The 21,272-nt window shown below is 42.6% G+C and overlaps 3 protein-coding genes across 3 annotated transcripts; 2 read left to right on the forward strand and 1 right to left on the reverse strand.

Moving 5' to 3' along the window:
- Positions 1-866: 866 nt before the first annotated feature.
- Positions 867-9,691, forward strand: slc17a5 (solute carrier family 17 member 5). Its single transcript, XM_053436730.1, has 11 exons — positions 867-1,159; positions 2,666-2,862; positions 3,305-3,538; positions 3,774-3,861; positions 4,206-4,292; positions 5,258-5,376; positions 6,288-6,449; positions 6,731-6,863; positions 6,949-7,096; positions 7,402-7,492; positions 7,817-9,691. The coding sequence occupies exons 1-11, from the start codon at positions 1,030-1,032 to the stop codon at positions 7,955-7,957; spliced, it is 1,530 nt and encodes a 509-aa protein (XP_053292705.1). The 5' UTR covers positions 867-1,029; the 3' UTR covers positions 7,958-9,691.
- A 952-nt stretch (positions 9,692-10,643) lies between these two features.
- Positions 10,644-13,728, forward strand: cgasa (cyclic GMP-AMP synthase a). Its single transcript, XM_053436177.1, has 5 exons — positions 10,644-11,552; positions 11,656-11,869; positions 12,558-12,815; positions 13,076-13,175; positions 13,291-13,728. Exons 1-5 carry the CDS (start codon positions 10,692-10,694, stop codon positions 13,643-13,645), a joined length of 1,788 nt encoding a protein of 595 aa, XP_053292152.1. The 5' UTR covers positions 10,644-10,691; the 3' UTR covers positions 13,646-13,728.
- Positions 13,729-14,394: 666 nt separating this feature from the next.
- Positions 14,395-21,042, reverse strand: ddx43 (DEAD (Asp-Glu-Ala-Asp) box polypeptide 43). The gene is made up of 16 exons (XM_053435854.1): positions 20,712-21,042; positions 20,336-20,391; positions 19,514-19,631; positions 19,247-19,402; positions 19,063-19,144; positions 18,293-18,452; positions 17,248-17,366; positions 17,012-17,122; positions 16,770-16,911; positions 16,429-16,529; positions 16,041-16,128; positions 15,805-15,932; positions 15,568-15,677; positions 15,295-15,433; positions 15,108-15,195; positions 14,395-14,912 (listed from the first exon to the last, which is right to left on the reverse strand). Exons 1-16 carry the CDS (start codon positions 21,040-21,042, stop codon positions 14,691-14,693), a joined length of 2,151 nt encoding a protein of 716 aa, XP_053291829.1. The 3' UTR covers positions 14,395-14,690.
- Positions 21,043-21,272: the final 230 nt, after the last annotated feature.

The raw sequence follows: 21,272 nt of genomic DNA on the forward strand, positions 1-21,272 counted from the left end.
CTGAAGACAAACAGCTTCATGTCACTCTGTGGTTACATGTGAGTGTCCATGAGGACAATGAACTGTCCCGTTCGTCTCTGCATAAAAGAAAAACATCATTGTCCTTCTGTCTCTGTAGTTTTTTACTGTCCCTGTCCAGAGCCTTGAATCTACCAAAGACAAACTCTTGACACCGCTGAAGCCAACTGTCACTTTTAAATACAATAACTTTAATTAATATTGCTTAAATTCTTTTTGATAGTTTTAGTGGTATTTTTACTTTTGCAGTAAAATTTGAATAACTAATTCATCTTCAGCAGCTCATGAATAACATTAAAATCTGTGTTTTACCATTAATATTGATTATTATCTTAATAATGTATTAATAGGGAAACATTGTATATAGTATATTTTTTTTTTATAATTTTGTTTTATCTTTTTTTTCTAGCAACAGTACAACAACAGTTCAGTTTTTTGTGGAACATGATATATAATTATATATACCAGTTCCACAAAAAATAAGTTAAGGCGGAATGTTACGGATAACGCAACAGGAAGTCGCCAATCCGTGACGTTACACGTTCGATCATATCAACTTTAAATGACGTCATCTCAACAACGTGGAGATTCGAACTAGAAGGCGTTCGATTACACGTCATCAAAACACAAGGTTGCCGCATCTGTGTGATGTCACAGTAGGAGGAGGAGGGAGCAGGGTGACGTAGGAAGAGAGAGAGAAATTTAAAGATATTGAGAAACTAAATGTGTTTGTGTGTGTGTGTGTTTTTTTTGTTGTGTCACGAGGTGCAGACTTTATTATTCATATTGAATATTGACAGAATTATTTTGTATTCATATTGATTATTGACTTTTTAATTATTATTTATCAATGTTGATTATTATTAATATTACCTTGTCTGAACCAGTGGTTTAATCCAGGATGTATTTCCGGTATGGTATGACGTCAGTGGGCAGGTAGTGCGCTCAGCTGAGTGGAGGGAGGGGCTAGCATTTAGCATTTAGCTGTTGTTAGCTCCGGGTGCAGAGTGTATGTGTGAGGTCCCTGTAGATCTCAGGGATTCGAACCCTCAGTGCAACATGTCTCGGTTCAGCTCGGACGTGGAGGACGAGCCGGACACACCGCTGCTCCACCGGGGACACGAGGACAAAGTGCACAGAGGTAAGAACCGCTAGCTCTGGTGCTAACCCTCCTATGTAGCATGTAGCATGTAGCTTCGTAAACATATGTTTCAAACCTGCGCTGTTTCTAAAGTCTCATCGAGAAGAACTAGTTCGAACTCCAGCAGCTGTGGGTTGACACAGAGAGACGTGCATGACAACAACAACAACAACAAAACAACACGAGCACTGACTGACACTCTGTTTATCTACAACAACAATGAACACAGGGCGGTTCAATGTAAAACAAAAAATCACAACTCATCCAGTGAGTTAAGAGTAACACAACTGTTTGTGTTGCAAGGCTAACAAACTCACATTGAAACACAACTTTTTATATTAATGGTTAAACAAAACCTTTAGTGGTTGTTGCATTATGACTTCAAACAAAAGTCCATCGTGGTGGTAAAAGTTTGAAAAAGTTTAGGGTGAATTCTGTTTTGAGGAAGCACACTTATCACAATTTAAAAAGTGAAGTAAAAGTTGCAACGTCATACTTTCAATCATATGCATGCATTCAGAATTTTCTGCAAATAGAATCACTGAACTATTACAAGTAAACGTGCTTATCGTGCAGATTGAGCAAATGTTGTGTTGTTTAATCATAATTATATGTGTGTTTATAAACAAGTGGTGCTCAGTGGTGTTGTTGTTCAAGGTGGAGATAAATTTGAACTATTATAGAATATGTTTTTTGTTTAAAAACCGAATCTCAAAATGTGTAGGTGTATGCAGTGGAGTGAATTTCCATCGTGAATGTAACAGAGTAGAGCATAAAGGATTTTCTAAAAGTAGAGTTAAATGCTTACTCAAGAAAGTACTTAAACACAGTACAAGTACTTTAACAAATAACACAAATTATACCATAAATCAATAGATGATTAATTTACAAAAAGCTCTTAAACGGTTCGTTGTCCTGTTTCCAAAGGAAGATGTAAAAAAAAGTATTATTGGCTCCGTCCACGTTCATCCTGTTTTACATCCTCCAGTCACGAGTTGAGGGACATCCAGCAGGAACAGGACAGAGCTGTGAGAGACACTCATTATCTTTTATGAGTTTCAACTTTTTATTTGTCATATGCACGTTAAACTGGTCGGCTCAGCAGAGCCAGAGGTGAAAAGACAGAGGGAGAACTGTGCTTCAGCACTTTATCATGAGCAATAAGCATCAGCAGTGGGAACTTTACATCACGACTTATCATCAGGTAGTTCCACACTATGTTTAATCCACCATCCTTCTCAGGCACTAAATTATACTTAAGAAAATAGTCTGGAGAAGACCTGACATATACCCGAGTGAAGAACTGAAATCACAAAAAGAAATGATTCAAAACCAGAAGCAGCGGATTTTGGCGTTTTGCTGCTTGAATAATGAACAAATCGTTTATTTCCTAAAGCTTTTGATGTTGAATATTAACCATGTTTCCTTTTATCCAATTCAAAAACTCAGCACGGATCGAATTAATACTTGCACAGTATTATCAAACATGTTATCTCATCACTGCAGCTCCCGTGTGCTGCTCCTCCCGCTATGGCCTGGCCCTGCTCTCCTCTTACGGCTTCTTCGTGGTCTATTCTCTGAGGGTGAACCTCAGCGTGGCCATGGTGGACATGCTGAACATCACCCACCAGGCCGACGCCAACCACAGCGGCACAGTGTGTCCGGCTCATGCAAACCCTGCACGGCCCCAACACAACCACACGGTGAGTCACAACATGTGATTCTATTAAGATGATTCACTGTTCCCTCAGAGCTGCTGGGGTTTAATCCCAGTTTAGAGAATTTCCTTCATACGTGTAGAAGCAACGACGATGGTGGAAACTGAGCAGCGTCATCGATGAAGGGCTTTAAAACGACCTTTGGAAAACGATGAGTCACACTGCGACCACGTGTAACCAAAGCACGTCAGAGTTTTAATGAATCAAGAGGCCGGAGGTGACGTCATATTCAGAAGTTTGTCAGTTTCAGAAAAAATGATCCAGGGGACAATAACATTCTGGTTTGTTCACTGTGTCTGTGTCTGAGGATTTAAGGGCTTTAAAAAGAAGATAGTCACACACATGAATAAACTTCCTGCCCTTTATGTCTTTATGATGCCACAATATTCACCCGTGCTTCATCGTTGTCCCCCCCCCCCCCCGACAGGCCAGTGTGTACGACTGGGACTCGGAGACGCAGGGCTGGATCCTGGGCTCCTTCTTCTACGGCTACATCCTGACTCAGATCCCCGGCGGCTATCTGGCCGGCCGCTACGGACCCAAGTGGCTGATGGGCTTCGGGATCCTGGGAACTGTGGCTTTCACACTGCTCACCCCCGTGGCTGCCGACTTGGGTGCAAGCTACCTCATTGCTGTCAGGGTGCTGGAGGGGATCGGAGAGGTAGGAGAAGAGGAAATGACTCCTGCTCATCTGTTGTTTGTACCATCCAATCAAAACAAGCTGTACTGTCGCTGTATGTGAAATGAGCTTTATTTAATTAAATTATCAGCATTAAACTTGTCTGTCTGAGCTCCCACAGCCAGACCCATGAATCCAGAGATAGTCTGTCTACACCTATGATCAGATGATTGGTTGTACGTGTGTCCTCCTCCTTCATGTCCTCCTTTGTCTTCAGGGAGTCACGTTTCCAGCGATGTACACCATGTGGGCGGCCTGGGCCCCCCCGCTGGAGAGGAGCCGGCTGCTCACCATCTCCTACATCGGTAAGACCAAGCAGACCGGGGGAGAACAATGGTGATAGTTAAAAATGTTCATATGCATAGAAAACTGTAGCTTTTTGATCTCCTACAACACATTACAAAACTTTTACCTCTCTCTCTCTCTGTGCATGTTGACTGGTCTCTCTCTCTCTCTCTCTCTGTGTGTATGGACTGGTCTCTCTCTGTGTGTGTGTGTGTGTATGGACTGGTCTCTCTCTCTGTGTGGACTGGTCTCGTCTCTCTCTCTGTGTGGATGTGTGGACTGGTCTCTCTCACTCTGTGTATTCATCACTTATCAGTTTCACTCTGTGATTCACAGCTGTTTGTGTTCTCTCCTCCATCCCCAGGAGCCCAGCTGGGGACGGTGATATCTCTTCCTCTGTCTGGTGAAATCTGCTTCTACCTCGACTGGACCTACGTCTTCTACGTGTTTGGTAAGTTCTGCCAGGGAAGGGGGGGGGGGGGGGAAGAGGAGGAGAAATCCACCATGGCCGCATAAACCAAATGCAGATGTTTTGTAAGGTCTCGTAGGAGCAGTGGTGGACTAACTGTCCCTCAATCCGATAAGGTCTGATTTAAAGTGTAGAGCGTTGCCTTTCAGCCACTTAGCACATGGCCCAGAAACATTTAGTTGTATGCCAAGTTTTTACAAAATGATAGATTTAAAGTAATGAGAACTTCACACCTTAAAACACCATTTTATTTGAATGAAAAGTTTCCAAATTGTGTTTTTAACCGTTCTAATTGTAAATACACATTTTTGCACATCTCTTTGCTTTTGTCCTCTATCTCTCGTCCTTCCTCTAAAGACAACCTGTCACATTTCAGATGAGCGGTTTCAGCGTCTGGTCCTTTGTTCCTCTTCCCTCTGTGGAAACAATGATTTAGCAAAGAAATGTGCTGACAGATGGATTCTCTGAAGGAGTCTGGTTTACTTGGCTGAACTGATTCAACCCCCACTACACCTCAAGCCACTCAACACATGACACACGAGACACATTTGCAGATTGAGCCTTTTTTTACTTACTATACCATGTTTTTTGTATTAAAGCTAAATATAAATAAATGTAGTACAGAACATTGTAGTAGTGTAAATTAATCATGAAGACTTTTACCATCATTATACCATAAATAACAATCATTAATATAGAAAAAGCTTTTCTGAAACCGTTCATGTTTCCAGAGGGAAATGGAAAGAAAGTCTTTTAATGGCAGCGTCCTCATTCATCCTGTTCTTCATCCTCCAGTCACGAGTTGAGTTTATCTCCTCTGTGGGTTTCACGAGATTAGAAATAATAAGTTGCTTGGTTCAGGAAACAGAAATCCTGGGTCCTTCATGTGATGGAGGATTTAATCATCGATCTTCACATGTGGTTTAAGAAGTCTTGTGTTCCTCCAGGTGCTAATGGTCTGCTGTGGTTCATCTTGTGGGCGTTTCTGGTCTTCGACAGTCCCAACACTCACCCACGGATCTCAGAGCGGGAGAGACTCTACATCACCAACTCACTCAAGAACGAGGTATCACCACAAACCAGACATTTTAAAGACTGAGAACCGGGTGCAGGTCCAGTTTCTGTCCGAACGCGTGTGAGCCAGAGACTAGAGGAACTGAGCTCGACAGGAATTCAGATTCAGTCTCTTATAGAGAAGAAGTTAATTCAACTTAATCCGTGATCCAGAAAATCATTTAAAAGTTTTTGGTCAGGTATTCAAACACTGTTTTTCATAAAGAGTCCTGATTGGAACTAAAGATGTTCCAGTGCAGTTTATTTAATTAGATTATTATTACACAAGAGACGAATTAGATTTGTGATTATTTGTGTGTTTTTAGCTGCTGTTGTGTAATTGTAGATTATATCTCAGATGAACTTCCGTCTGTGGCAGAGACAGTAGCTGCAGTGTTTGATGCTTTCAGGCGTTTCCGCTCCAGCAGATCTCCGATAATAATGTTACATAAAGTTATTCTCTTATTAATCTTCCTCAGCTGTTCGGTCATGACACCTATAAAGGATCTGTTTCCTTTAGACTTTCAGCTGCTTTCAATCATCTACATGTTCACACTGATGCTGGATTCAAAATGTTAGATAAATGATGGAAGTTATGTTGTTTATTAGTGTATCACTATACTTTACTATAAACTGTGAATATGACTCTAGACACTGATAAAGATGGATTATTATTTAGTATTTTTCTGTCCAGCAGGGGGAGGAAAAGTTAACAAAATATAAAACCACCAGGAGAAGCAGCAGATTATAGAACAAACACTTTTCTCTTCTATGAGGCTTGTTTTCATAAATTCAGTCAAACAAAGTAAAACTTCACTACTTATATTAATATATCTACGCATTAGTTCTTGCAGAATTGTGTGTTTTCAAGTGAGAACTTCCTGATCCAGCTGGTCCCTGTGTTCCTCTTCCCTTGTGATCCAGCTGTCCACATCTGCAGGCTACATCCCCTGGAGAGCCATCGTGACCTCCAGGCCGCTGTGGGCCATCGTCGTGGCTCACTTCTCCTACAACTGGACCTTCTACACCCTCCTCACCCTGCTGCCCACCTACATGAACGACATCCTGGGATTCAGCATTCAGCAGGTGGCGTCAGCATCACACACAAACGCATGTAAAGAAAGTGAACACAATGTGATCACAGCTTCTGTTCTACTGTTATTTTTTAATTAAAGAATTTATCTAAATCAGAGTGATGTGAAGTCCTGGTGTGAAAGTTCATCTTCTGTCCTTTGTCTGAAACTGTGCCAAGTAGTAGACAAGGAAAATGAGTGGATCAAATAAAAATAAATGATGGTTTCTACTTGCTGATGAAATGTGTTAATAAATAAATGAACACACAATGTGTTGTCTCCCGTCCACCACAGAATGGTTTCCTCTCCGCTCTGCCCTACCTGGGCTGTGCTGTGTTCGCGGTGCTGAGCGGGCAGATTGCAGACTACCTGAGGGAAACCTGCCGGACGCCCACGGTCACCGTCAGGAAGGTGTTCTCCCTCATCGGTAAGAAACACCAACACCCCGGCTGAACCCTGGATTCTGTTGCTCTGACTCGAGAGAAGAGAAGCTCACAGTGGTTCCTCTGCAGGTATGATCGGGCCGGCCGTGTTCCTGGTGGCTGCGGGTTACACCGGCTGTGACTACGTCCTGGCGATCACCTTCCTCACCATCTCCTCCGCCCTGGGTGGAGTGTCGGCCTCTGGATTCAACATCAACCACCTGGACATCGCCCCCTCGTGAGAAACTCCTTCACTGAAACAACCTCTGGGAATATTATTTCAGAAATATAGAAATATGAAAAGATTTGTCTTGCGAATGATTTTTTTTTTAGACTGTACGATCTTTATATGAATAATCTCAGCGTTATTAAAAGCAGATCTGTGTAGGACTACTTTCTAAAAGACATTAAGTACACATGACATTTATTGTGTTAAAGCTTATTTAACAACATAATCTTTGTTATTATCATGACAATAAATGCTTCTGTTAGTTTCGCAGGTGAATTAATCCCATTTAATAATCTGTGTGTTCATCTCCACAGGTATGCTGGGATTCTGCTGGGAATCACAAACACCTTTGCCACCATCCCTGGCATGGTGGGACCAGTCATAGCAAGAGCCCTCACCACTAATGTAGGAATCACACGTAAACTCACAACCTGTCTGGAAACGTCACTGTTTCAAAGCTTATTGATAAATCATCTGAACATGGTGATGAATTAATGAAAAGTTAATTTGGTAAATAAAAAAGTTTAGGCTAAATGTCCTCATTTGGAAAAACAGGACAACGTCAATAATCTGAAATGTCATTTAAATTCTGTTTCTCCAGAAAAACACCTTTGATCATTGTTTGACTTTTTGGACTCAACGTGAAAGTGACTCAGTTTCTATCCCCAGTTGCACCAGTTACACCAGTTACTCACCGTTCTAACCAGTTCTGTGCTGCCTCTCCTGCAGAACACCATAGAAGAATGGCAGACGGTCTTCTACATCGCTGCCTCCATCAACCTGGTCGGAGCCTTGTTCTACGCCGCGTTCGGCCGAGGGACGGTGCAGCCCTGGGCCGTCCACACGTCCCTGTCCCATCACGGGGACTGAGGCGGAGGACGAGCACCGGACTTGGACGTGTGACGATGGACAAATCACAATCGTGGGTTTAGTAAACAGGTAGTAGGGCGGCGCTGCTAATTCGCAAAGCTCAGTAACAGTGAGGAGCAGCCTTGATTGTTTTTCTGTGAACTGGGTCGTGACCAAGCTGCAGTGACAGAAGCAGATTTGCACTTTTAGTTCAGGAGAAATGTTTTAGAAGACGAAATAACAAATTGAGCCGAGTCAAAGAAACACTGTTCATCTCCGAGGCGTCTCAGCATGAGGGTCAGCTCTGGTATTAACTAGTTAGATAAGATAATCCTTTCAGTTTAGATAGTTCAAGCTTGATGAACATATCGTGAAACACAAACGATCCCACTTCCTTTACTTTGTGGTTTTCAGGGTTCCCAGTTAAAACCAAATTATTCCTCTCAGTTGTTATTTCTGCCTCCGGAGCAGATCTCTCTGCTCGAGCTCTTTTACCCGTCTTGAGTTTTATTGCCCGAGTGAAAGTCCACACTCTTCAGAAAGACGTTGTCTCACACTTTTGTGTGTACAGTTTGGGATAACACAAAAGCTGCTACACTACAACCCTTAAGGAAGTGCCAGTAATGCCTCGTTCACACTGCAGGATTCTCTACTCGCCACCACAAGCCCCAGACAGAAGCCAAACGCTGGTTCTTCACTTGTGAACTCTTTGAAGAGTCTTAGCAGCTCGAGAGTCGTGCCAACACGTTACCAGATGAACACGTGACGACTGCAGCCAATGACTCACAAAGTCTGAACTTTGTTTAAATGTTAAAACGGTTAAAAATGTTTGCTTTAGAATAACAAACGTGTCATCACCAGCCAGGTGGATCCGGTCTTTTTGTTTTAGATGAAGGCTGCACAGCACAAACACCTTCTGGGGAAAATGCCTTAAAGTGACACCTCATTATATTATTTCAAAGCTTTTTGTCTTTAACGAGCCTCTTTGTATATTACTTAAATACACTTTGAAGTAATATACGAAGGCAACTGGACTCGAGATTCTTCAAGATGTTTTTCCCCCTCAGTCTTTTTTTTTAACCATTTCTTTGTATTTACTTGCTCAGACGGGGCAGTAAAAGGATTTTATGTGTACACCAGTGTGTGTTGTCTTCTCAGGTTTGTCCCCTGGGAACCTCTTTAGTAGCAGCCATGAGTTAAAGCCCCTGGAAAGGGCCGGTCATGACTTTCCAGTCTGTAACACTAAGACGATGTTAAGCTGCAGGTGTAACCAAAGGGAAAGAAAGAGGTTTGGGCCAATTCTCAGGTATCGTGAGTCAAACTGGGACTAGAGAGATAGTTTATGTTTTACATCTTGATTCACCACATCGAGGTGCGTCCTCAGTTTTTAAACCATTTTTTAAAACCAGATTTTGACCACAGAGAGAAACATTTAGTCCTGGAGGACAAGTAGCACGATCGTCCCATTTCAAGATGGAAACGTCCTCGTGCCTTATTCCATTATCTTAAAAAGGGATCAGACAGTTCAAGTGTTTTATTGTTGTTTTAATGATTCCTTCTGTTCTCTGCTCTTTTCTTACTTCAGTTTCACATTCATGTTGAGTTTAAAAGGGACTTTTGTATGATATGCTGTAAATAAACTACACCAAGTGAAATCAATGTAAACTTCACCCTGGGAACCTCCCAGTAGGAACGTCTGAAATCAGTGTCATGTTCTGTGAATACTTCATCATATAAAGCTACGCTTCAATCTCAGGTTGTGTTGTTTTTATTTCATTGCGTAGCTTGAAATACACAACTTCTCATTTGGGTTAAAGATCATCTACGTGTCCACTCCCTGTCAGTGGTGAGTTTTCAGTGATGTCACACGTTTCAAGAGAAATATAGAACAAAACCTAACTGTAAATTGCACTCGTAGTAAAACAAAGGGTTTAATATGAATAACTAAATATCTGCCACAGAAGTAAAAATTGGCTTAACTGCACCTTATTGTAAGATGGCACGAGCCGAACCTTAAAACATGTTTCAACCCAGATATGGTAAGTTTAGTTTCTTTCTGTGTGTGAGGCCAACGGATGCTTTCAACTTTACGAGCCAATAAAATGTCCAACAGGAATCTGAGCATCTGTACAATACACACCTTTGTCCACTAGATGAAGCTGCTGGTGTAGTAATAGATTGTACTGTCATCAAACTATCATTTTTTAACAACTTGTAACAGGATCATATGAAGCTGTTTTTCTCACACACTCAGTTCTTAAATCTGTCACAGGAACAAAATGACTGAATATAATTTCCTCTTAAAAGGCTTGAGGGCATTCTTCCAAAAGACTTTGAGAAAGTATAAATAATTTGTTGAGTTGTTAGCAGATTGTGTTTTTGGTTAATTGAAAGCAAAGTCTGCCTGAAGTAAGAAATACACATTTAAACAATACTTATGATAAACAATTAAAGAATAAATAAAATAATTCGGGCTGTTGTGCTGATTTTTTACAAAAACACATGTAGCTGTTGGTATTATAATATATTTTACTGTCATCAAATTCATTTTTTAACAAATTATCAGATTTGAAGCTGTATTTATCACACACACTCAGTTCTTAATTCTGTCACAGGAATAAAATGACTGAATATTATTTCCTCTTTAAGGCTTACGGGCATTCTGCCACGTAGTTAAGGGGCGTGGTCGCATATAATAACAGGAAGTACTTAAAAGTAATTTCATCATAGTAGATTCACTCCTTATCGCAGCGTCATGACTGGCAGAGGGAGAACATGCAAGGCTGCGACTCCTAAAACCGGTTGTGCCAAGGGCAAAACCACAACTGGAGAATATCCAGAGAACGGCTTAACAAAAGAGAAGCACAATGCTACAACCACGGAACAGAAACCAAAGGGAAGGAGCCAGAAAACACCAAGCTGCACGAAGGAGAAGTCATCGGAGCGGAGCAGTGTAAAGACAAAGATCTTCACAGAGGAGATGAACAAGCCACCGACAGACAACACCACGGCTCCTTCACGAGGTGCAGGAGCCAGAACCGGTGCTGGCAAATCTAAAGGGAAATCTGAGGTGGAGCAAACAAAACCACAGCCGGAGACAACAAAGGCCACAAGACAAGACTCTGCAACGGCCACAAAACCAAAGAAACGTCCCGGCACAGCCAAATCAGAGGAGAAGACAAAGACCACACCGCCGGAGGACACCACCAAGACTTCTATTAAGTCCCCAAAACCAAAGAAATGTCCCGGCACAGCCAAATCAGAAGAGAAGACAAAGACCACACCGCCGGAGGACACCACCAAGACTTCTATTAAGTCCCCAAAACCAAAGAAATGTCCCAGCACAGCCAAATCAGAGGAGAAGACAAAGACCACACCGCCGGAGGACACCACCAAGACTTCTATAAAGTCCCCAAAACCAAAAGCCTGTGCTACAGTGGACTCTCTTCTCTCCACAACTCTGGGGAAATTGAAGATTAAGAAGATAGACAAATCAAACACAGCAAAAGTCGTCAATAAATTGATAGAACAGATAATCAAGCATTTAAAGGAGAAGACCAACTGCTTCACAACAGCAGAGCCACTGCGCACTGGAAGCTACTATGAGAATTTAAAAGTAAGTTTTCTCAAGGACATAGGTTTTTCGATATAGAAGAGAACATTTTGATGAAGTGTCTTTATCACTACAGCCGTATGACAGTGATGCTTTGTGCAAACAGATTTCTAAACCTGATGAATTTGACGTGATGCTGTCCATCGATGTTGACCGGGTGCTCCTGAAAGCGTTTGGAGATAACGGAGCCTTCTACAGTGTGGCTTTAAAACGTGACAAAAACCCGCTGAAGAAATTTCAGGACGGGGACATTTTATCTGCCAGTAAGATGTTGACAGAGTTCAGGGACGAGGTGAAGAAGTGCGTCAAAGATTTTCCAGGCAAGTACCAATATTTGAATGTGTAGTTGAATTGAACGTTCATCCTGCAGCTGCTCCACGATGCAAACGTCTAATTCTGTTTCCATTCATTTAAATGGAGAAAGCAAAACATCTTTATTATCTGCCGGTGGAAACTTCTGATCGTTTAACATTTTCTTTATTTCACTCTTTATTAATCTGCAGCATTTCTACTCATATTTTCACTCCAATGTTGGAGTCCACCTGACTCTGACTTTTATTCCGCCCCCACACCTCAAGGATGTGTTAAATTAACACATTATATTATATTATACTACATTACATTGCAATTTGACACTGGTCACTGTTTTGCATTTGCATTTCACTTTTTACTTCAACTTTTATTTCTTTTATGTCTAAATAAATATTAGTTTGTATAAATATTAGAAAGTGAGTAAATAAGAGGTAAATAGTGAGTAAATATATTTTGTTTTTTTATTACTTTTCTTATGTTTGTTGTATTTATTGTGTTTTTATGTTTCTATGTTGATTGTATGCACCAATAACCAGAGCAAATTCCTGGTAGGTGTAAACCTACTTGGCAATAAATACTTTCTGATTCTGATGTTCAAATAGTTTGTCATTGCTCCTATTTTCCGCTTTCAAATCTTCATTTATGTACAAATAAAACAATTTGCTGACTTTTCATTGTGCTTCTCTGTTTTCTCAGAATGGGAGGTGACAAGAAAGAGACCTGGCTGTCCTGCAGTGACCCTGACGACTGCAGTTCAGTCTGTGATCGTCTCCCTGGATGTTGTTCTCAGCATTAAGGTCAAAACAAGCTGGCCAGCTTTTACCCAGCAGGGCTTTCAAATCGATAAATGGCTGGGGACTAAAGGGAAGCAGGACTACAAGAGACAGCCATATTATCTTGTCCCAAAATACGAAGGCAAGGGAGCAGTCGAGCATGACGGCATTTCAGCTAAAGGTGAGGAGCTCCTCTGACATTACTTAAACTAAATTAGCTGTTTCATGAACTTTGTTTTTCTGTGGACGTGCTCTTCCTCTGCTGCTCCTCTGTCCGTCCTGGGAGGCAGATCCCTCACTTGAGGCTCTGAGGTTTCTACAGAGGTCGTCACATCTCGTTTAGAGCTATGAGACCATTTGAGATTTGTGAATATGGACTTTACAGATTCAATGTGATTTGATGATCCACACTTTGAGTATTCTGTCTTCTCCAACAAACAGATGCTTGGCGGCTTTCATTCTCTCATGTTGAGAAGGACATTCTGTTGAAGCACGGCTCGGAGAAGACGTGCTGTGAAAGAGAAGGCCAACGCTGCTGCAGGTCCGATTGTGACTAACACATTTCTCTTTAAGTAAAACACTGGATGGGGTTTTATAACTACGTGTGCTCTAACTAAAACTCATTTGACAATATGCTCCTTTTTGTTGACCTTCAGGAAGGACTGTTTAAAGCTCCTGAAGCACCTTCTCAGTCTGCTGAAAGAAAAAGAAGCTTCATTTGAGAAGTTCTACTCCTACCAGGCCAAGACCACCCTGCTCCACGCCTGCAGCTCTAGAGTGAAAGACAGTGACTGGAGCGCCTCCAGTCGGAGCCGCTGCTTTCTGCAGCTGCTGGAGGACTTTATAGGACATCTGGAGAAATGTGTTCTCCCCAACTTCTTCATCCCAGATCAGAACCTCCTCTTCGGCATTGACAAGAAGAAGTGCCTCCACCTGGCTCGCTGTATCGAGGAGCAACGTGACAACGACTTTCCTATTTTCAGTTGTTGGCTTCAGAACAATGAGGAGTAGCTTGACTAGAGACTTTATCTGAACCTTACATTGACATTTATGTTGCAAAAGGTGCCATAAAAATAAAGATTATATTATTACTACATGTATTATTGACTTGAATTTTCTATTAAATTTGATTATTCTTCTGCTTTACAATGAAACAATGGAGTTGTTATCAGATTGTGTTTTAGGTTAATTGAAAGCGAAGTCTGCCTGGAGCAAGAAATAAACATTTAAACATCTATAACACTTACAGTAATTAATTAAAGAATAAATAAAATAATTTCGGCTGTTGTGCAGATTTTTTATAACAGCCTCATTTTACATTAGTACTTTTCTGCGCTTTTGTTGCAGACAAACTTTAAAAAGCTGATGTGACAAAAAGAAAACTTCCTCTGGCTCATTCCCCCCCCCCACACAACACTTCTAGATAATCTTACATTTGAAGGGCAGAGGCGTTTCCTGTTCGTGTGCTGGTGCAGACGACCTCTTGAAGCCGATGTGGGGCAGAGCTTCCTGTGAAGAAACACAAGGTGGTTGAGAGCCGATGAATACACTTCTTCCAAGTCTGACTGATGATAATAATACAAGAATATTTACCTTTGGTATCTTCCAGTCAATAAGGAAATGATGCAAAGCAGATTTAATCATTACTGTATTCAACGGCGTCACAGATACGTCACCAAGTCAGTAAAATATTCAGCGTCGGGTCTCTTCAAGAATTTATTGGACTGAAATGGTGTCAAGAAATGACGCAACAAAAACACTCAGATACAAAACAGTGCTGTGAATTACAAAACAGAAGAAATCTGTACAAATTGTGCATCTTAATCATTTTTAAAAGAAATTACAACACACATTTCCAGATTCTGCTACAGAATGAGAAAATGAACATTAGTCTTATTAGAACACCAGACATATGAAATGAGTTTATATGAACAGACTTTTGTTTTATGTCAAACGTGAGAATGATAAAGTTCTGATCTGTACATTTCCACTTCCACGTATGAATCTGCCGGGGGCTGGTGGCAGGTGTGGACTTGTGTATATAAACAATTATGAATTAGAAACCCCAGTTTTGGCTTCGATCTTTACCTCCTCTCCCTCCCCCTCCCCATCCTCCCCCCCCTCTGCCTTCTCTCCCCCCACCGCCCCCTCCCCATCCTCCGCCCTCTCTCCCCCCCCTGCCTCCATGTCCCTGTCCCCCCCTCGGACCTTCCAGCTCCTTCTCCCTCTTGTGCTTCTCGTACCTCTCTGCCATGAGCACCAGCTCCTCAGGGACCTCCTGTGATCACAGGACAGAACAGATTCTTATGAGTGTTTGCAAGATGATCATAAAAAAACTGGGTCTGGTTCATTTAATGAGGTTTCATTAAGGCAAAGTTCTAGTTTATTATGATTTATTCACTAAAAACCCTCCTGCTTGATATTGCTTTTTAAATTGGAACTGTGTCACACTGTGAATGTGAATGTGTGTCACCTGTCCGGCTCGCTCCAGGATGTGAATCAGTTCCGGGGCCATCCTCCAGTTGTCTCTTGTTATCAGGGTAATGGCAGCGCCCGAGCGTCTGGATCACAAAAGGACCAACATCACAAACCAGTCCACTAACATCCAGACACTGGCAGCGTATATACATCATGTGACCCCAGAACCCAGTGACCCTTACCCAGCTCGGCCAGTGCGGCCCACACGATGCACATACTCCTCTATGTTACGTGGAAAGTCAAAGTTAAAGACGTGTGTTATGTCGATGACGTCCAACCCCCTGGATGCCAGGTCGGTGGCGACCAGGATACGAACTCGACCTGGAAGATGAAACGGATTTATTGTTGAAGCCTGTACTTGAGGCTCACCAGTTAACCACAGAAACTTTCAATTTCCGTTTTCGGAGAAATAGAAAGCTTATTTTCTAAAGCCACATTTCCTTCCAGTGACGTACTATCTTTAAAGTCCTTGAGGGCTTCTTCGCGGTCACACTGGTCACGGCCGCCGTGGAGACTCTGCACGGCCAGACCCTGCAGACACATGTCACTGGACAGGTCATCACACCTGAGATGACATGCGGGTGGAGAAACAGACATAACCACACAAACCCGTTAGTGTGGGTGTTACAAGCTGTCAGTCATCGTGTGATTAGCTCTGGTAGTTTCCCGTAAGTGAGCCACTTCCTACTCACATGAGCTTCTTGCCAACAAAGATGAGCACTTTATCCTCCGGCAGCATATCTCTGATGAAGTCGAACACGTAGGACTTCTTCTCTTCTTCGTGGACGATGAGCACGGTTTGCTCCACCGTGTTAACCGCCTGAGAAGCACGGGAGTGGTTGTAACATGTGGCATCTTGATTTTACATATTTCAGCTGTAGCATAGAAACAGGAGCAGAGTAAGTGTCTAATCAACACATTCACTCACAGCCAGGTCCAGGGTGCCGACATAAACCATCATGGGATTCTTTAAGTAGGACTTGGACAGTCGTCTCACACCGGTGGGCCAGGTGGCACTGGAACACAGGAATTTACAGTAATAAAAGATTGTACATCAGAAAACATTTACAGGTTAAATCTACCTAGAAAAATAAACAAATGCAGGGGTTGAATTTATTTTTAAAAAGTATCTACTATCTATTTTCCCGTGGAAAATATGGACCAATCCAAACTTTTCTCTGTAGAATGTTATATGATGTGTTTAAACACCCTTCAAGGTCTTTTTTGATGTTCTCTCTCCGGAGACATCTGTCCACATGTCCTTTTGTCCTGATCAATGACAAACCCTTGCACCAGGTGCGTCATGTGACTCATACCTGGTCATGACAGTCTGTCGGTCTGGGCGGATGTCCAGGAGAATCTTCATTATCTGAGGTTCGAAGCCCATGTCCAGCATTCGGTCGGCCTCGTCCAGCACCTGTTTGCAACCATCGAGAAATCATCCACAACGTTTAAGACAAAGAAAATACAACAGATTCCAAAGACTAATGTTCACAGCTAAGACCTTCACTAACAGTCAGGCACTGGAGTTGCTGTTCATTGTGATTTCTACTGGGTTGAGCCTTTAAAATTGAGAGTCACCCTATGACCAGTGGACCCCTCTAAACTTTCACCCTCCTCATACATAGACCAACATGCACAGACACAAGCAGCCGACCAGGTAGGTGATGGAGCGCAGATTGATGAGCTCGTTCATCTGTAGATCGTGCAGTCGTCCTGGCGTGGCGATGACTATGTCCACTCCTTGCCTCACCAGGTTGATCTGGCCTCTTCTATCCCCTCCACCATAGATGCAGATACTGGGAGAGGGAACAGAAGAACCGTCAAAGTCACGTTGCTTCTACAGTGCAATTAATTACTGGTTCAAATCCAACCCTCAATGATTCCTAACATAAAGACCTTTTGTAGCCTTTGTAGCTGTACTTGTTGCACTCAGTTTCAATCTGCAGGGCCAGCTCTCTGGTGGGAGTCAGCACCAACATGCCAGGACCCCTGCGATCAGCGCTTGGTCTACGAAGGAAGGAAACACAAAATATTTAGATCGTTGAGCAAGTAAAAAAAAAATGGAAATGAAAGATATCTAACAGAAGGTTCAGCCCCTAAGAGTTAAGAGAAGGAACGGATCTGCTACTCACACAAACTGCCCGTCCATATGGATGAACCCTGGCAGCAGGTAAGCCAGAGTTTTCCCGGTTCCTGTCTGAGCAATGGCTATCAGGTCCTCTCCACTCATCAACACGGGCCATGCCTGAGACTGAAGCAAACAAACACATCACAATAGATACTAGTACACTTCTGCCGTTACCAAATTAATCTGATTTAAAAAAATTGAATTTGAACTACTACAAACCATCCACTTTCCATCAAGAGTGGTTCTTTCCTTTGATAGAGGCCATCTGACCAAGTTCTTAAAAAGTCACTTAAAAGTTGATGTTTAAGTTATAATGTCAAATTAACCAATACATCCCTAGATATAGACTTTCTAACTGGTCATGTTCAAACTTGAAGATCTAAGATTACAAATGTCAAATTGGAATTTTCTGTGAATCTATTTAAATGTCTTTGGACTATTGGAGGAAACAGGAGAAAACCCACAGACATGGGGAGAACATTAAAACACATAAACCAGCCTGAACCGGGAATCAAACTGGGATCCTACTTCCTGTTTAAATTTAGGATTTCTTTAAAAACAACATTTTAGAGCAACGTTTTTAGGAAATTCACGTTTCGATTTACAAGCGAGAGATTAGAGTAATTAATACAACTGTGAGGGTAATTAGAGAGGCAGTCAAGGCATGTTAAACCCAACCCAGATTTAATTATGAGATAGACTGACTCAACCCAAAGAAAACCTGAAGTGAACCGGTTGGTTCAGGATGTGATTCAACAGCAGGTGTTGATGAACACCGGAGGCAGATGGAGTTACAAAGTTACAGCACGTTTCTCACACTGTAACCACATTACATGACTCAGCAGCTACGTGATGACTCATAGAAGTGATACTAGAATCCATTGAGCCAAACCTCTTCCTGTGAAATGAAAGTGAAATCAGTGAGGGAGGTGATGCAGTTTAATTTCCCTGCACAGCACACTCTTTATCTTAATTTATCTTGTGTATTCAGTCAAAGAATGATGAGTGATAAGTTACTGAACGAGTTGGCCCTCGCACCACGCTCTTACCTGGATGGGGGTCGGTTTGACGAAGCCCACTCGGTCAATATTTTCCATGATCTCTGGATAAGGTTCAAACGCCTCCAGGAAGGTGCGGCAGGGATAAGGAATGGGTCGCTTCTCCCCGTCCTCCTTCAGGTCGTCCACAAAGATGTTGTTATTGTCTTTCCTGTGGAGGAATTGTTTTAAAGATTAGAACGGCTGAACTAGAAAGAGACAAATGCACACCACGTTGAGCTTTACGGTTCAAAGACCAGTTTTACAAAAACCATGTCAACATTAGTTTTGTTCTTTGTTTACGAGACAAAGAAATATTCAATTTCCAAATCATTTCCAAATAAATTAATTTAATGGAGGAGTATAGGACACTGACAGAGAGCTAGACTGGTTTTAATGATTCTGGTTGTGTGGACAGTTTGGGGCTCAAGGTAGTCGGACCTCGGTCAACCCCTTGTTGATAAACGATTCCCCCCCCCCCCACACTTATTGTAAAGCACTGAAGATTCAGAACCACTGACTAATTCAAGGACATGCTGGCCTGGACCTGCTCCAGTAGAGGTTAATATAAACAGTGCCACCTTCGTGTCTGAGGCTGTACTGGAGGTTGGAGGTTTTGCTGGCCTGTCCAACTGGTTTCTGACAAGTCTCATTATTCGCTATGTGCTATATATAGCATTCGCCTCTCCCTCTATCAATCCCTTTGAAGTGAACATGTGGTTTATTTTAAACCTGCAGCGAACAAGCTGAAGTGAAAGAATATATGTCTCTGTCAGAATTACCTCCATTCACAGACGTCCTCTGCCAGCAGCTTGGATACACTCTCGGCCTCCGTGTAAAAGTTCTTCTTCATGGGTGGGAGGTCTGAAGGAAGTCGGACATATTTAAAACCACAGTGATAAGACGTATCAAAACAAACGAGCCCAGAAAGAGTAGTTCTTCTTCTGACAGCATGTGAGGCCTCACCCTGCCACTTGATCGCTTCATACTTGTCCTTGTTCTCCCGGATGGCGTTCCAATCTATGGATGCTCTGGGTGGAGTGTCCCTGGAAGCCTTTAACTGGTCAGAAGACCAGACTGAGCCGTTACTTACTCCTCCATGGCCTCCTGACTTGTCAGCCTCTGACAAACACATCAGCATAATGCAGGAGATGTATTTACAGCTCTAAGTGTAAGGACACTAACGCTCTGAAGAATTCAGGATCACGGTTTTATAGAAAAATTACTTTGTACCGTTGCAAAATCTAGAGTTGCCTTCTGCCAACAAGTGTTCAATCATCTCCTTGGCCTTCTCCTGGGCAGCAGAGGAGCCGAAGATGAGCACCTCCCCATCATAATCCCCCCGGTTGATCTAAAAAGAGAACGGTAGAGGAACACGGGAGACGTGTAGAACAGCACTCGAGACTTATCGCTGTTTCAGACACGAACTCAGGAAAATGTCTGGAATACCGGGCCCAGACGGGGTAGTTCAGTGTTTATGTTCCAGGGTTCATACACATTTTGACCAATGGCCTTCCATGACTTTTCAATAACTTTAAACCAAATTTCCATGACCAAACATTGTGAAATCTTGGTGTATACGCGAAAAATTTAAACTAAAATTCCAAGGTATAGAGTACACCTTAATTGACACAAACCCAAGTATGCCTTCTTATAGTTTGAGCGTATATATTTAAAAAGCATATTAATTATTTAAAACTCAGCGTAAATGAACAACATGAAAATATGAATATAACAAATTTCCATGAATTTTCCAAAACTTTTGGGATCTTATTTTTTTTCCATGATTTTACCAGGCCCGGAAAAACACATTTTTAAATTCCATGACTTTTCATGCGCTTCTGCATTTATCAACTGATTGAGGAAGTTTTGTAAAGTTAGTCTCCAGATGTGATGACTGATGAAAGTATGACTTCTGTCTTTAACAGCTTTTTAAATCAGAGTTGAAATAGGTCTGCTTGCTTTAGGACCAAGTGGAATCGAAGGGAACATCGATAACACATTTTATGAATCTTTATGAAAAGTTGTTAAACACTAATTTAAACATCATCCTACCTTGATGCTGGCTCCGGAGCTTTCTTCAAGTTCACGGATTTTGGCTCCTCCGCGACCTTTATCGAGAAACTTCATTTAAGAGGCTGGAAATATCTCCGTGTACATTTATTTGACATTCAGGTATAAATATGTGCGGGAAAAACCTCCACAGATAAACTGGTGAGCTAGCTACCTGCTGCGGGATTAGCATAGAAAAAACTAGCTACCTCCCGCGGGATTAGCATAGCACAGCTAGCTACCTCAGGCGGGATTAGCATAGCACAGCTAGCTACCTCAGGCGGGATTAGCATAGCACAGCTAGCTACCTCCCGCGGGATTAACAGCGAAGTCCCGAACACCTGCCGCTGAAAGTAGAACCTCTTCCCCGGGAACAAACCTATTATTCTCCCGATAGAAGCGTTTTCCACGGTGAGTGTCACAGGCGGGTTGAAGTCCGACCTTACACCGCCCCGTCTGTCCCGGGTTCCTCCGAAGTCCGTACCCGGGGAGAAAGGGCGGCCTTCGCGTCCACCCGCCGGGATTCGGTGCTCGTCGCGTCGCTCTGATCTCCATTCCCTGGGGCTTCCGGACCGGGGGCCTCCGAACCTGGGTCCGTCAAACCTGGGTCCGTCCCTCTCACCGTGGGACACCCGCTCCCGTGGCCGGTCCTCGCAGGGCGGTCTGGGCTGCGGTCTCTGGAGGGCTGGGTCTTCTTCCCAGTCCGACATGTCGCTTCTCACCTGCACGAGGCCTCACCGACTCGCGACCCCTTCACGGCCCCTTCGCGACCCCTTCATGACCCCTCGGCTCACCCGGAATTTACAGCCTTTTTACATTTAAAACCACAACTAAAAGATAAAAAAAATTAGAAATCAGTAGATAAAGCTTTAAGTCCTCAAAAGGAACTTATGGCAAGAATGAGTGTTATAATATGGGAAATGTATTTAAGTGTTTATTT

The sequence above is a fragment of the Pleuronectes platessa genome, chromosome 12 (assembly GCF_947347685.1).
Source record: "Pleuronectes platessa chromosome 12, fPlePla1.1, whole genome shotgun sequence".
NCBI lineage: Eukaryota > Metazoa > Chordata > Actinopteri > Pleuronectiformes > Pleuronectidae > Pleuronectes > Pleuronectes platessa.